General features: G+C 43.9%; 1 protein-coding gene across 6 annotated transcripts in view; it reads left to right on the top strand.

Moving 5' to 3' along the window:
* Positions 1 to 17,077, top strand: part of NHSL1 (NHS like 1) — a 161,842-nt gene that overhangs the window by 54,964 nt on the left and 89,801 nt on the right. For 2 of the 6 annotated variants that reach the window (XM_088141416.1, XM_088141404.1), the window contains exon 1: positions 8,143 to 8,944. The exons of 3 other annotated variants lie outside the window; for them this stretch is intronic. In XM_088141416.1, coding sequence (XP_087997542.1) covers positions 8,743 to 8,944 — 202 coding nt within the window. In that variant the 5' untranslated portion in view covers positions 8,143 to 8,742. Of the gene's footprint in view, positions 1 to 8,142; positions 8,945 to 17,077 lie in introns of those variants that run through there. One more of the 6 variants, XM_088141433.1, reaches the window with a different exon arrangement.

Genomic DNA, 17,077 nt, shown 5'->3' with positions numbered 1-17,077 from the left:
GATCTCTCACTCCCAATCAACACCGATTGGGATCAACCTTGGAGGAAGGAAGAGAACCAGTGCAGAACTGCACTGCCCACTCCCAGCTCCCTAAGTCAACCCAAAAGGATACCATGGTCGATGGTACTGAAAGCCACTGAGAGTTCAAGAAGAGCAAGGATGGATGCACTACCCCCATCCTTCTCCTGCCAGAGATCATCCATGAGTGTGACCAATGCCGTTTCTGTCTCAAATCCAGGCCTGAAACCTGACTGGAAGGGGTCCAGATAATCCATTTCCTCCAGGATCCTCTGGAACTGCAACACCACCTCCTTCTCTAAAAAGGGGAGGTGGGAGACTGGACAAAAATTGTCCAGTATAGTGGAATCCAGTGATGGCTTCTTGACGAGGGGATGCACCAGTGCCTCTTTAAAGCTAGCCGATTTTACAAAGCTAAATAGAATTAGACCTGGTTCATATTTGGATGGGAGACCATAAGAAAATATCAGTGGGGAGACAAGACTGGGAAATCAAAGAAACCAACCTGGAATAAGAGAGTGGCAAAACGCTTCTGTATCGCTGGATTGGGTTGGATTATACACTCAGATTGCAATAATACCTTTTAGGGGTAGTTGTTAAAGAACTCAGTGTTATTCATTTCAGTTTTGTATGTTTTATGTTACTATGTTCACCTTTCCAGCAAATTTAAATTCTCCAAATTTGCAAGCTTTTGCCCCCCATCTGCTTCTGTTGTGTAGGAAATTACTTTGTGAGGTATTTTTGAAACTCTGACATACAAACACTCAAACGTAACAATTGCTTCATATATATGAACAGATATAACAACCCTGCCTGATCAAAATAAATTGGGATGGTTTCATTCTGTTCCATTAAGTATTACAGCAAATTGACACTATGCTCTAAAATATGTGAGACCTCATTACTTGTGTAGAATTCTCAGTTGTCATAAAATTAGTGTGAGAAGGCAGGGAGAAGTGAGGGCCTCAAATGAACCATGTTTGCTAGGGGAGAGCGCTGTGCACCATGGGGCAGCCTTGGGGGGGACGGCAGGAGGGAGGAAGGACTGCAGGCAAGAGGCACGTTCGCACCAGAGTGAAGAGAAACGGCAGGGGGCGGCTGTCGGGTCAAGTGGGGATTGGAATGTGTATTGCGCTGATTGGATTCGGAAAGTGGAATGCCTGCGGTTTTGCGGTTAATTAGCGGCGCTCCGGGGCGGTAAAAAAGGTGAGATTGTGAGCCAAGCCCTCGTAGGAGGGGGAGGACAGATAGGGGGTATAAAAACCTGTCAGACCTTGCTTCGGGGTTCCTCCATTGCTGCGGGAGGGACCCACCTTTGCAAACGTGCCCAATAAAAACTTCTGTCTACTGGATAACCGAACCCGTGTCTGTCGTTTTCTGACAAAATTGGCGAGCCAGCCAGGAGTCCTCGACGTGGACCGGACTGTGGGGAACCGGTGAGTAATCGGCCGTAACACCCCGTTGAGGTGTCTCCCGTTTTCCCCGGAGTCGGGTCCAGGACGGGACTCCAATCGCCAGTCAGACAGAAGTAAAGAGGAAGTCGGCCGACGAGGAGACCTCCGGGAGGTCTGGTGAGTACAGCCTACCCATAATCTCGGGGAGATTAGCGTGGTTACGAGGCGTTGGACGCCGCAAGGGGACAGAAGAGTCCGGGACCTTCTGTAAGGTGGGAAACGTAGTCAGGAAGGATGGGTAAGGCGCAGAGTAAGAGTGTAAGGCCAGGGGCCAATGGGAAAAACGCAGTAGGGGGAATCCCCACGGATTCTCCATTAGGACAATTGTTGCAACAGTGGGAGACACCCTGGTTGTGTCCATTCACCAGGGGTCTGGAAAAACCGACCATGATAACTTTGTGCACTAAAGAATGGCGAAAATATCCACTAGTGGACCCCGAATTCCCCTACCATTGGAATCCCCAGTAATTACTGGGTGACCCAACTAAAAAACTACATTGTGGAGCATAAAATGTTAACACAGGAACCCTATGTGGAAGTCTGGTTCCATGTTCATTGGGAGGGGCCTCGACCCAAGTTAGCCAAAATTTTTGTCCAAAAAGAACAGGAGGATGAGGAGGACCTCTGGCTGACTAGACCTCAATGGGGGCCGCCACCTCCTCCTCCTCCTCCTCTTCCTATCGCTCCCCCTCCGGCGCCCCCACCCTATCCCGGGCTGCGGAAAGAGCTGGACCAGCTGAACCAAGACATTCAGAACGTGCCCTTTAGTCTAAGGTTGGCCAGTGCCTTCCCCGTCCGGGAAGTCCCGAACGGAACGAACGCACAGGGGGTGGCCGTCACCAGTTACGTAACGGTTCCCATCAAACCCAGTGAGTTGAGGGAATTAAAAAGGACCCTCCCTCGTATGCAAGAGAACGCCCATACTGCCGCCGAACAATTGGAACTTTTTCTCGGCCCGGTGGAATACTCCTGGGGGAACTGAATTACATTTTAGCCCACCTCTATACGCCAGAAGAGAGGGGCCAGATTCGGCGAGCTGCGCTCGGGGCTTGGGAGCAAAGGAATGCAAATGTCCCAAATGCCCTGGCCGCAGATACTAAATTCCCTCTGGCAGACCCAAATTGGGATCCCAATAATGCTGAACATCGGGAGAACATGAGAGGAGTTTCCCCCTGTACGACTAGGGGGGTCATGGTTCCCCAACCGGGACCCACGGGGAACCCTTGGTAAACATCACGGTGGGTCCCACCGGCGAGGAACAGCAGTTCCTCGTGGACACCGGAGCCTCTCGAACATCGCTGTGCCAACCGATCCCAGGGATTGCGAAATCCCGGGGCACGTCGGTATCGGTGATGGGGGTGGGAGGCTCTCCGGTCAAGGCAGACGTACTGGAGGGAGTGAGACTGGAGTGGAATGGGAAGGAGGTAACTGCAGATGTATTACTGATCCCACAGGCGAGAGTGAACTTGCTGGGAAGGGATCTAATGGGTAGTCTAGTAGTAGAGCTGTGGAATGTGGAACAGGCAGAAAGGATGTGTTTGTTGCGAGAGGCGGACGTGGAGGTTGTGAACCCTGAGGGAGGGGAGGGGGGGGCGGGGCGGTTTCGCATAGCCCCAATTAGCATCCCCTTGAAACCAGGGGTGACGGGTTTGCGGCAAGCCCAATACCCGCTGTCCCGGGATGGGAGGCGTGGGCTGAAGCAACAACTGAGATGGACGGTGCTGCCCCAGGGGTACACCGAGAGCCCCCTCTTGTTTGGACAGGCATTGGAAGAGAAACTCCAGGGGTTCCGGGCCCCTGGGGGTTCTCGGGTGCTGCAGTATGTGGATGATTTGTTGGTGTCTGGAGAGAAGGAAGTAAAGGTGAGAGAAGACTCAGTGGCTTTATTGAACTGGTTGGCTGAGGAAGGATTGAAGGTGTCAAAAGGGAAGGTCCAATTTGTGGAAAGGGAGGTCAAGTATTTAGGACATGTACTCCGGAAGGGCGAGAAGTTGATTGATCCTTCTCGGATACAGGGGATAATGCAGTTGAAGCCCCCTCATACTAAAACGGAGGTGCGGCGGTTTCTGGGTCTAGTAGGATATTGCCGGCTATGGATAGATGAGTACATGAGCAAGGCTCAGTTTCTGTATGAGAAGTTGAAAGGATCATCTGACAGGGTAGAATGGACAGACGGGGACACAGAGAAGTGGGGGAATTACGAAGGAGCCTGGTGACGGCCCCGGCTCTGGCTCTACCGAACTTGGCCCCCCTTTCACCTATACGTTACAGCCCATGGGGGAACTGCCATTGGAGTGCTGACTCAGAGACGGGCTGGGAAATATCAACCAGTGGCCTTCCTGAGCAAAGCCCTAGAACCAGTGGTGAGGGGATGGCCGACTTGTGTGCAGGCAGTGGCTGCCGCTGCTGTGCTAGTGACAGAAGGGAAAAAACTCACTTTTGGGAGCCCCGTGATTGTCCATTCACCCCATCAGATCTTAAGTGTGCTTAGTCAGCAGGCGGCTGCTTGGATGACAGAAGGGAGGATGTTGAAATATGAGACAGTTCTCCGGATAAGTCCTGATGTGGTGGTAGGAACAGACAGGAATTTGAACCCAGCGGAGTTTCTTGCGGGGGAGCGGAAAGAATGGGAGCCGGCGGAGCACGAGTGCTCCACCCTGTTGCAGCTGCAAACAAAGACCCGGGAGGACCTGCAGGCGGTCCCGCTGGAGGAGGGTGAGGTCTGGTTTGTGGATGGGTCTAGCCGAGTAGAGCAGGGACAAAGGAAGTCAGGATATGCGATAGTGACGGCGGAGGGAGAGACAATAGAGAAGGGGGCACTACCAGCGGACTGGTCGGCTCAGCTGTGTGAAGTGCACGCTTTGAAACGGGCACTAGAGTTGGGAAAGGGAGTGTCCCTCACCGTCTACACAGACTCGCGATATGCCTGGGGAGTAGTGCACACTTTCGGGAAAATTTGGCTGGAACGGGGTTTACTCACAGCTGCTGGAAAGGGAAGGTTGCAGGGAGGAAGCAGGTCATTGGGTTATAATTGAGGGGACCCCAGTAGTGAGCCGTGCTGACATGAGGGGGATGGTGGAGAAACTGCACGAAGGGTCTCACGGGGGGTGCAGGCTTTGGTAGACACTGTAAAGCTGTGGGAAGGGCCAACGGGGTGTTGAAGCAACATCTCACCAAACTGGGGCTGGAAACAGGGCTACCTTGGACAAAGACACTTCCGGTTGCCCTGCTTCGAATGCGGACAGCCCCTCGCAAGGATGTGGGGGTCTCCCCATTCGAGCTGATGATGGGAAGACCTTTCCTGGCTCCAATGGGAGAGCCTATCCCTGAGCTAAAGGATGCCTTCCTGAGAAAGTATCTCTTGGTACTGTCACAATCTCTCTTGTCTCTAAGAAAACAGGGACTCCTCGCTCAACGGCCCCCTTGCTGAAAGACCAACACCCCCACAAGCCAGAGGATTGGGTCCTGATAAAGACGTGGAAGGATGAGAAGCTGAAGCCGTCTTGGGAGGGACCATACCAAGTTCTCCTGACAACTGAATCAGCGGTTCGGACCTGACAGGGGCCCGACCATGGACTGCCCAACCGGGAGACGGACTCAAAGTAAAACTTAAAAGGAACTGAACTAAGGCAGGGGAGGAGATGACCAACATAAAGGCATAGAATTGGCACAGACAGCTTTGATCACTGGGGATGATCCCCGTGGGGGGGATGTTCTATCATTTTGGGTCTTCTCCCATACCAAGACCCTGGACTAATCAAAGGCAAATGGCTCTAAATCTCTTGGGGATAACCAATGCAACTCAATGTGTATATTTCAACAATACCCAGAACCGTACCCCCCCATTGCCCTCAAAAGGTCCTGCTTTCACTTGTGGAGGGATCTATAATATCCCTTACGCCTCAACCCCTCTATACCTACCTAAAGGTTTCTTTTTGTTATGTGGACATGAAGCTTACACCTATGTTCCAGCCTATAGTTCAGGGGGCCCTTGTGCCATAGGGCGCCTGACCTCTTTATATGCCCTGCCTCCAATGCAAGCGCACCCATCAAAAGAAAAAAAAGAAAAAGGGAGCTGCCATCTGATTGTGAGAGTGATGTGACACTCTTGTCCAAAACAGAAGCCATGGCTCTGGCCCTCTCCTTAGTAGGGGTTCCTGCACTAAGCGGAAGAACTTACCTGGACCTAAGGAAGGTGGCCTGCCTCCTGGCTAAAAGTGTCAACCTTACATCCTCTCTCATTGCAGCCCTCACTGAAGAAGTCACTGAGATCAGGAGGGTGGTCATTCAAAATCGGATAGCTATAGACTATCTCCTATTAAGGGCAGGACAAGGCTGTGAATCTTTTCAAGGTCTTTGTTGCTTTAACCTAACCAACAATGAGAATTATATTGAAGCAAAACTAGCCAAGTTGAAGACCTTAGCCTCTCGCATATCCGAGGATCCAGAGGGATGGAATTGGTCGTGGCTCACTAGTTGGTTACCTAACTTTGCTTGGTTAAAACAACTTTCTGTACTAGCCATTGGCTTCATTGCCTTACTGGTCCTAGTATGTTGCCTAATGCAATGCCTCCCTGCTTGTGGGAATTACCTGTCCCAGTGTGTGAAGCCCCGGGTCCGGGACAAGGGAGCAATCCTGTTAGTCAGGTTTGAGGCCCAACAGAGGCGTGAAAAGAAAAAGGGGGGATTGTGAGAAGGCAGGGAGAAGTGAGGGCCTCAAACGAACCATGTTTGCTAGGGGAGAGCGCTGTGCACCATGGGGCAGCCTTGGGGGGACGGCAGGAGGGAGGAAGGACTGCAGGCAAGAGGCACGTTCGCACCAGAGTGAAGAGAAACGGCAGGGGGCGGCTGTCGGGTCAAGTGGGGATTGGAATGTGTATTGCGCTGATTGGATTCGGAAAGTGGAATGCCTGCGGTTTTGCGGTTAATTAGCGGCGCTCCGGGGCGGTAAAAAAGGTGAGATTGTGAGCCAAGCCCTCGTAGGAGGGGGAGGACAGATAGGGGGTATAAAAACCTGTCAGACCTTGCTTCGGGGTTCCTCCATTGCTGCGGGAGGGACCCACCTTTGCAAACGTGCCCAATAAAAACTTCTGTCTACTGGATAACCGAACCCGTGTCTGTCGTTTTCTGACATTAGTGTATACTACTGTACAATATCCAGCTGGGAAATCAAGATTGATATTCTTTGAATATATTTGACTGAAAATCTAGTTTCTGGCCAGAGTTCTGAAATGTAACTAGAAAGCTGAAATCCCCATTTTCCCATTTCCTTTATATTCACTTAATCTGCAGCCTACTAGATACTATAATTCACACTTCCTGATGTATTGCTTACTATGGTCAGTACAGTTGTATGAATTGTATGGCTGAAGTTATACTAGTGGTGGCAATTAAGCATATATTTGTCATACAGTATATTTTCTTTTGCGTTGGCATGAGAGAGAGAAAAAGAAACAGTCTGATGTGCATGTGCTATTCTTCAAAGCTAATTCAATATAAATACAACCTATTCAATTATTTACTAAAGACAGTTGGCTAATCTATTGTTCAAGGAGCCAAAAGTCAGCTGATTCATAAGTAACCTGATACAATACTTAGCTGTTTGCTTCCCCGACAGAGGGTTGAACGTTATCTTTTCATTATGAGTCACACAACCCTAACTTTTCAGGGAGAAAGGGCTGTTTAAAATGCTTTGAAAGTCCTGCTTAGCTAGTTTTTCTTAAGAAAGTATGCTTCTGCTTGCTGAAGCAACAATATGGCTTAGGGTACATCATTTACTCAATAATTGGGGGCACACTCCATTCTTTATCCTTTGCTAATTTTACCACATCAGAATAGCTGGCAGTGTTTTGCAGTTCTGGAAATAACCCTGTGCAAGTGGGTTTCCAAAGATTTCTGCAGAACAGACTCTGATGCTCCCAGAGTATGTGGACCTAGAAATGTGTCTTCCATTTTTTAATACATCTTCAGGAGCTACCCCTTTGGACTACCATTCTGTCCGTCCTTAACATGCAAATGTTACCGCCAAGATCCTTAAAAGCACAGAGACAGAAAACGCACTCCACCTTGCTGTCCTTGTTTTTGCTGTTGTACCTTTGATCGTTCCCCCCATAATTTAAGAAATACCCAGCAGTGGACCCCGATGAGTGGTTTTCATTTGTTTAGTTGCTTTATTAGCAAAATCCTAATCTAGTGATGAATCCTGAAATGGATTAAAATATAGCTTTATATTTTAAGCATATAACCATATATAAGGCTAAAAAACCATAAACATTAAACTAGAGGAATACATAATAATACTGATGGTAAGAACTGAGCAGAAAAACAGTTGAATATTAAAAACTTACTCCTTATTTACAATTCCTGTTCACCCCACCAATAGAAGTAACACTAAAACAAGCAACAATTTTATATATCTAATGCATGTCTGGTATTAAAAAAAAAAATACAGTAAGTGTTACTCAGTTACTGAGTTTTTGATCCCCCCTTGTGTAAATCAACTTAGATGCCGCTGCGTTATTTTACTTCTGTGTTTCCTGCTCTGAAGTTTGAACTGTTGTTAGCTCCGTGCCCTGGAAGGGAGGAGTTTACTGTCTCTATAGCTGCGCCTTTAGAAGCGGAAGCCTATCATATTTCACCCTAATCCTCACTGATAGCTATAGCCAAGCTTATTGTCGAAGGGAATCCTTTTGGAGATCCTTCTCTGAGCTCGTTCATTAAAGGCAGAAGCTTGATGGCTGCGCTTCGGAATCGGAATGCCTTTTCCACCCAGCAAAGAGAGAGCTGCGGTAATTTATATCCTCGCCGGGCAACTTGTTAACCGCGTGTGTTTCTTTCTGAGCGAAGGAGCCGTTGGCTTTTCTCCGCAATAGGAGAGGAGACTGGATTGCAAGCTTATTACTGGAGACGGATATCGGAGAGAGGAGATGGACTTTGGATGAAAGTTGGGAAAAGCCAAAATCTGTGCCTGTCGAGATTGTGCTTCTAGTCTGTCCTAATCTGCTTTCCTGAAGGTTGTTTTCAGGGTGCCAGTCTGTTTTTCTTGTCTCCATTGTGTGGTGCTTGGCAGCTTGGAAAGCACTGTGGGCAAAAGCAGAACTGTATAGCCACTTGCTTTCATGCTGGATGGAGTTCTAAAAAAGGACAAGTGTGTTACTTCCTTGAAAACACATACGCACGCCGACGGATAGTAAAGGAAAAGGAACGGGAGAAGTCTTAAAAGAGTTCGTAATTGTTGCGTGTTGCAGTTGTCGTTTTTTTTTTAGAGAAAATGAAACAGGAGAGTTCCTCAAAATCACTGCGGTTTAAATCTAATCCAGGCTCCCTTTCACGTGCTGTAAGCTGGATAAACTTTTCGACGCTGTCCAAGCAAACAAAAAGGTTATTTCGCAGTGATGGTGAACTCACAGCCATATGTGGGCAGCAAGTGGAAGAGGATGAGAGCTGGATCTACAGACCACAGCACAGAAATGGTGATAACTGTTTTTATACTTGATGCGGATCTCATCATTTTAATTATTGTTTGTAAGATTGATTGATCCCATTCCCTTTTGCATTTTCTCCCCAAGCGTCTCTGTTACCTTCTGGATTCTGGGGCACGCGTCTCTGCAACCTGCTGTTTTGTTGTATTCTTACAAAATCATTCTTCCTAAGAGGCCAGCCTGTGAAAACTGGGGTTCTTATCGTTGTGCTTTTTAACATAGCCGTTTATTGTGACAAAGGATTTCTCTGACACTGCATGAGGGGAAGGGCACTGAAATTTAATGGACTTAAAGATGGAAGACAGGGAAGTGTTAATTACAGAAACATATTCTTCAGATAGTTTTGGAGACATAATGAGTACATATAATAGAGATATATGTATAACAGAGGTATGTAAAGCAAATGGTAAGGGTTTTTTTCTTCACCTGTAGAAGGGGTTTAACATTTCCTGGAAGGTGGGGGCCTAAGGAACATTTATTTATATATTTGTGTTGTATTCTAATAAGTAATGTGCTATACAAACGACTTTATAATCTGATTGGAGTTTTTGGCTTAGCATCAAAGGGTTTGATTCACGTGAGATTCACTGCCTGCTTAAACGTCTGTGATACTTACGTTGTGCTCTGGCATGGGCTTTTAGCTATAGGGAAGAATGGTGATTCATCATCCTTTCTGAAATCTACACAGACACCTCCTTGAAGTCCGCAGGAGTTGAGTTTGACCTGAAAGAGTCTTTACCTTTACTCTTCTTCCCAACCCCTTCTTCCTTAACAATGGCTGTTTCATTTTTTTTTCTCTGCAAATCAAACATGTTTTCTACTTGTGAGTAATTACATGCCTCATTGCCCATCTCTATTTAAACACGATCAGGACTTGGTTTTACTGGAAGTTAAACTAATAATTATCTTTTTGGCCAATCTTGAAAGAACTCCTATCATAATAATCCAATGAGTTAACTATTGTGGCATCAGAATTTATACATAAATACAAAAATCATAGCATATGATCATCTTTTGAAGACTGTACTCCTAGTTAGTTTATATTTTATTGAAAATGGAATAATCCATTTTTGTACAGTGAGAGAATAATCATCAGTCACAAAGACATTTTGAAAGAGCACTTTGTGTAAAACATCCCATGATAGCTTCAAACTCCTTAGTGTGGGAAAGATGAGGATGGGTACGTATCTATTGTTTTATGGCACTTGACTAGAAAACTTACTTGTACGTGAGTTGTTACTTGGATGCTGAATTTGTTTTGTTTCCTTCTATGGCTTCCTGCTGTGGTTCTAGAGATCTCACAGTAAAAGTAAATGGCACCACAGTATTCTATTTCTGCTACATTATATTGGGTCTTTCCAGGGTGTATTTTCTCCTCCTGTTTTGAAGCTCTGTTTACAAGAGATGACACTAAAAGATAGTCCGAGGGGGTGGGAAAGAGAGAGAGACTAGACTAGACTAGATTAGACTACTGTAAATCAGTCCTGAATTTTTAGGACTTGATTCCTGACATTAGTCAAAGCCTTGGATGTCATTTGTAGAGATAATAAAAAGAGCTTAGTAAGAAAGCACTTACTAAACTGCCCTCTTAAATTCAAATATGTTAGGTCAGCCAAACTTCAGAAATCATATACCAAATTGTAAACTGAATTTAAAAATGGAAAATTTAGAATTCTGGCAAACTGGAGAGATGTTTGGTCAAATGTTTTAAAAGAACTGGATCATTTAGAGGGTAAACTTGTAAAAATAAGTTTGGTGATTGACAGTAAAGCAATTTGGTAATTCATAAAATAGAAACTTCTGGTTAATATTAAGTTAATAATAGGTTAATATTCTAACCCTAATCCTTATATATTCTGTACAAGGAAGCTCATAATAAGAACCAGGTACTCACAGCATTAGGATTTTTTTATTGTTTAGTCTTCTAAAAGTAAACATTAATTACTGGCTAAAAGGTTATATTGGGCAATGATAATCTTGGCACCATTTCTATGGTCAGTTTTTGAAGTCCATGTTTGTTTCCTTTATGGATATTTTAAATGCAACATATGTTGAAAATATCCATGACCACACCTGGAGTTTGCCATGCCCTGTGCACTGATTCATCTCCAGAAAACTGATATGGCTGAGTAATATTACTATATTTCCTCTGATGATTACTTTATAAGGTCTGTCTATGAGCTCAGAGATTTATGGTAGAAGAGCTTTAAATGTTAGAAACACTCAGAAGGCTTCCATTGTGATTCCAGTTGTAATAATTTCCCAGTCAAGCAGACTAACCTTTAGGCTAGAAATGGGAGATTACAAAATAACTCCAGGTAAGAATGTCAGGTCTGAGTAATGTGAATAAAGGAAATGTATGATGATTTCTTTTTTGAAAAATAATTAAGAAATCAAGATTCCTTTCCCCGAATCCAGATTTGAAACAGTGTGGTAATATAACAGACGTGGATCAGAAAACCCCTAAGCATAAAGCTCAGTTATTCATAACATTATCCAGTGGATTACTTTTCAACCTTAATCTTTGAGATTTCTTCTAAGAAACGTTGCCAGAGATTAGCATGACTTAAGGATAATTTACTTATAGAATACAGTGTAAAAATAGAAATAACTATAACCTTATTCCTGTTAGAATAAGGGCTGGTATGCCAATTCTTGAAATTAACCCATTAATATTTCCCAATAGTTCCTTTTCCCAATGCTGTTCATGATAAGATCCTTATTCTTGGATGTCTAAACTGCAAGTTGAACTTAAAATTATGAAGTAAATGAAGAAGAGGCCAATACCATCCTTTGTGAAACATCCTTTCATATGTAACATTGCATGTGGCTAAGAAAAGCCAAGTTGTCCTTAGTAATTTGTAACCCATTTTGTTTCCAAGAGTATCTGAAAACTAAAGTGAAGTATATATTTCAGCAATCCTGTGGTTTAAACCTAACATGTAGAATAGACACTAGAAAGATGCTGGCAAGACAATGTTCTTTTTTTGTTGTTTTATTTGTTTGTTTCCTAGCTGTTATTCTGTTAAATCATCAGGTTTACATGAAGTTGGATTGAAATAAGTTTGGATTGTGTGTAATGCTAAAAGTAAGAATACAAGGAGAGGACATTTAACCAAATGTGCTACAAGCTGCCGTACTGCATGTGTGCTACCCAGATGTTTGCTTATTTCCTTGAGTTTTGTTGCTTCAGTATTTGAAAATGTTTAAAGCCTTTTTTGGTTGGTGGCTGACTTTTTTTAAATCTGAAAGGGATGACCAATCTGGCAAAACAAATGTATTTATGTGATATATATCAATATATAATGTATTGTTCATTTATGATTTATGTTCTCTTCTGTTAATTACATTTTCATTAGATTTTTTTTGCAAGGGCTAGTTTTCCCTTTAATGAGAGTTCACATACTCAGCCAGTGAAGGGATGGAAGAAAGATGTGGGAATGAACATACTTCGTTGATTTTGGGGGTAGGGGGGTAGCATTATTGTATACTTGACTTATGTAAAATAAAGAAGCCTATTGTACAGAGCACAGTAAGGGGTAGAATGAGAAGACTATTTTCCCTTGTAATTGGACAGCATCTGTAAAAACCTGAATTACTTGTAATGGTAGGGAATGGCAGTTTATTTTTTTTTTTTAAGTTGTTATTTTTATTGTGATGATTAAAGTTTGAGTAATGGGGTATGATTGTTTCAAAACACTTGAGGTGGTCCACATGTACCCCTGATTTTAGTTAGCATATGTTGGAATTACTGTATAAAGTATACTACTGAAGATTGCTTTAAGCACTCATGTTTGACTTGTGGGTATCATATGTGACAATTTTTATTTTGTATACAATAGTATACAAAATAGATGGTATTCCTGTGTCAGGAAGAATATATAACATAAGAGCCGAGAACTATTAAAATAGTTTAATGGATTTAAGTAGCTCCTGCCTAGTAAGACGTTACATTCACTTTTAAATTTGTGTTCTGGATCTGGGCTTATTACACGTATAAATGGCATGAGTTTGATCTGTTGGTCTTGAAAAAGTGACAAGATCCTTGGGGCTGTGATTCAGTCATCTCTATGTTAGATCTGTGTTCCTCTTGGTTAGCTAAGGCTTCCCGGGAGATGGCTGGGTGTAGGCAGTGGTAATATATCCTTAAGAGAAAGGGTGGTCTTGCTGATGCTGAAGGAGGCAGTAGCTTACCCTGTTCTCAAAAAGCCATTCCTGGACCCAACTACATTGGGCAATTTTTCATCCTGTCTCCTTTCCTTTTTTAGGCAAGTTTGTTGTCATAAGAGACCCCTAGAGGAAGCAAATTGTCTGGACCCTTTTCAGTTGGGTTTCAGACAGCATAGATCACACTTATGGATGACTTCTGGGGCTGGGGCTGGGGCTGGGGCTGGGGGCTGGGATGGGAGTGGTAATCCATCTTGGCCTACTTTGATGCCTCCACAATCATGGTATCATTTGGACTGGCTCGGGTTGGGAGTAAGGTATGATGTTATGGCAGTTCTCCTTCCTCTAGGGCCAGTTCCAGGCAGTTGATTGGAGAGGAGAGATCTAGCCCCAGACCCCTTCTTTGTGGGGTCCCTCAGGACTCAATGCTCTGCCCACTACTGTTCAACATCTATATGAAGCTGCTGAGTGAGGTCATTTGCTGGCCTAGGGTGAAGTATTATCAGTAGCCTGATGATACTCAGCTATACATCTCTACTCCAACCCACCATGTGATGCTGTTGGGTTTTTTTCTGAGTGCCTGGAGCTGTGGGGAGACTGGATGAGGAAGTACAGGCATTAGTTCAACCCTAGCAAGACCAAGTGGCTTTGGGTTCTAGGATTGCCCAATCTGGAGATTTTCCATCTTTAATTCTTGATGGGATTGTAGAGTGTCAGACAGAACTGGTATGCAGTTTGGGGATTTTCCTGGATTCAAGCCTTCTGCTTGAAGAACAGGTGGTGGCTGTGACCAGGAGGGTTTTTGCATCTGGTGCAAAATCCATCTGGTGTGCCAGTTGTGCCCTTTCCTAGATTGGCACTGTTCATGGTCACTCATGCTTTGGTCACCTCTCAAGTGGATTACTGCAATGCTCTGTACGTGCGACTGCCCTTGAAGATCACTCAGAAGCTGCAACTGGTCCAGACTGTAGCAGTGCAAGCAGTTATGAGCACACCTCTGTATAACTATGTCACACCGCTGCTCTCTGAGCTGCACTGATTTCCAGTAGGCTATTGGAAGGTGCTGGTTGTCACCTCTAAAACCCTTCATGGCATGGGACCAGGTTGTATGTAGGACTTCTCCTCTCCAATTGTTTCTGCCCGTCCCACTAGATGTGACGGGATGGGCATGTTCCAGGTCCTATCAAACAGTGCCGTGTGTGGGATCCAGGAAGGAGAGGGACCTTCTCTATTGCAGCACATGCCCTTTGGAATTCCAAATCCCATGAGATTTGCATGGCCCTGATGTGCTAGCATTTTGTAAGTCCTTAATAACGTGGGTTGTTCCCTCGGGCATGGGTTCTGGAGGTTGGATGAACCTATCAGTGTGACTCTGTGTTTTCCTGTGGTTTAAGTTGTGTTTATTCTGGGCCACCATTGTTTTATTATTAATTGTTTTTGTTTTGGCTTTTAACGCTATGTTTGCTGACTAGAGTGTCAGTTACAAGATTGGCAGCTATATAAATTGATTTGAATAAATAAATAAATAAATAAATGGCCAGAAAAGCACAGAGAAGGAAACCTGGTCTTTTCATGCAACTGTTACATTTTGACAGTGTGACCTTATTAGGTTTTTTCCCCACAATAATTTTACTATATTTGTGCTAATCAAATCATCAGATCAAGGCAGCTTAGTGGGTTCCAAAGATCTGGTTTGATTTTAGTGATATTTCTTGCATGCTACTTGCTTCAGTATGATTTCTGAAGGTCAGTTTGAATTAAATATTCATTTAGGAGTTTATAAGAGCACAGATTCTAGAAATGTATGTGATGGGATGTATATTGTTGAAATGACCATATGAACTAGCTTTTCAGGGAATAGGGAGTTCTGAAAGATGGAGGGGAAAGCTGTGGAAATTTTGGAAGTATAGAAATTGAAATGTGAGGTTTATGTGATGGAATGGAATTATGAAGGCCAGGCTCAGTGAGATAAGCATTTTCTTAGCTCGCTGCAAGAGCGTGGGAACCACAAGAGGATGAGACTGGCATCTTCCTGAGGAATTCACACTGTTGTGGCTGGCTGACTTGGGAGCTGGGGTTTCAGTCTGGGAAGATTCTTGCTAGAGGTTGTAGCTAATAAACATAGCGGAACTGATTTTGCATTGTCTCTTGGAGTTCCTTGGGCTAGGCCTGGCAGTTTACTTCTCAAAAGAAGCTCCTATTCAGTAAATTTCTATACTGATCAGAGAGTTAGACATGATGGCCTAATTAATCCCTTCCAGCTCTATGATTCAATGAAATCTATTTTCTAAATGTACATTATTTTCATTTGGGGGAACTTTCTGTGGAATTGAACAATCTGTGAACAGCTTTGGGCCTGAGTGATAAATTGAATGTCCAAAGAAGACCTTTCCACATATAGATTTTGGGGATTCTTGGATGGTTAGATTGATTTAATGTACAGTAAAACCTTGGATTGTGAATAACTTGATCTGCGAGTGTTCCGCAAGACGAGCAAACATTTCTAATAAATTTTAACTTGATAAATGAGCGCTGTCTTGCAATACGAGTAGAACGTGATGCCAAACATCACATGGTCACAACTGAACCAGTGGTTCTTCTCTCTCTCGCTGCGGGATTGTGGGTGATCATCTCCCATGCTAGTGATAGTGAAAGTCGTCCTACACAATAACCTTCCTCTCTCTTGTCGACCTCACTCCAGCCAGAAAGGTTTTCAAAGGTAGTGCAGGTTAATTTGTTTTATTTTTCTTTATATTTTGTATTTTCTTTATTATTTTGTATTATATTACAGTATTGTAATCATTTTTATATGAATATTTTTGGGTTGTGGAACGAATCATCTGAGTTTCCATTATTTCTTATGGGGAAATTCGCTTTGATATACAAGTGCTTTGGATTACAAGCATGTTTCCAGAATGAATTATGCTCGCAAACCAAGGTTTTACTGTATGTCCATGCTAAAACCCCTCTATAGTGTGTACATTATTATCTTTTTCAGTAAACATAGTTGCAAAACTCTTTAGAGATAGAGAGATTCTTTCTCTTTTTGGGTTTGTTTATCCTTTACTTAGAATTGGAATCATTTTTAGAAGGTAATTCAATCCAATAGTGTGTTTGTCACTGACCTTAATAGGTTAGTACAAGCTGCTATGAAATTTGGGTTTCTCTAAAATAGTGGGTGGTGATTATGTATGATAAAGCAGGAAGTTCTGACAGATGGAGGGGAAAGATGTGGAAATACTGGCTTTGTAAAGGCATAACCGTGCTGCTAACTTCTTATGGCTTGGTTCTTTGGTTCTGTTATCAAAACTCTCCCCCAGTGTTAATTTCTTTACTATTCCTTTTTACATTGAATTCTATTTTGAAATAAAAAACTTCCTTTGTAGCCGCAATGAAAATTAAGTAGGAATCTCATTAATTGCAGTATACCAGAGCTGAGTTTGTGTGGTAATACAGAACAATCTTACCATACCAAGAGCACTCTTGAATATGTATGTTCAAAACGTACTGTTTCAGGTATGGAATATCCTGCCACTCCCGAAGTTTAGTAGAAGTTAATCCTCCAATTCTCCAGGGAGCCTGTATGGTGTAGCGGTTAAGGTACCAGGCTAGAAACCGGGAGACCATGAGTTCTAGTCCCACCTTAGGCACAAAGCCAGCTGGGTAACCTTGGGCCAGTCCTTCCCTCTCAAACCTAGGAAGCAGGCAATGGCAAACCACTTCCAAAATTTTGCCAAAAAAAACTGCAGGGACTTGACCAGGCAGTTGCCAAGAGTCAAAAGCTGACTCTTGACACCAAATATATAAATATATAATCCACCAAACTAAAGTGGTTCCCTTATCAAATTCAGATCATTCCCGGTTGACCTTGGAAGTCCCTCCAGCCACTCCTCACCACAGTGAGGAAGGACCTATTCATTTGCTATTCCCCAGGCACCTGATACACCCTGTTGGGTT

Source organism: Python bivittatus, unplaced genomic scaffold (genome assembly GCF_059951505.1).
Source record: "Python bivittatus isolate LINGU-HERP-01145 unplaced genomic scaffold, Pbiv_v1 ctg000020_np1212, whole genome shotgun sequence".
NCBI classification, from domain to species: domain Eukaryota; kingdom Metazoa; phylum Chordata; class Lepidosauria; order Squamata; family Pythonidae; genus Python; species Python bivittatus.
Note: the sequence above shows the minus strand (reverse complement) of the source record. Positions and strands in the feature narration are given on the sequence as shown.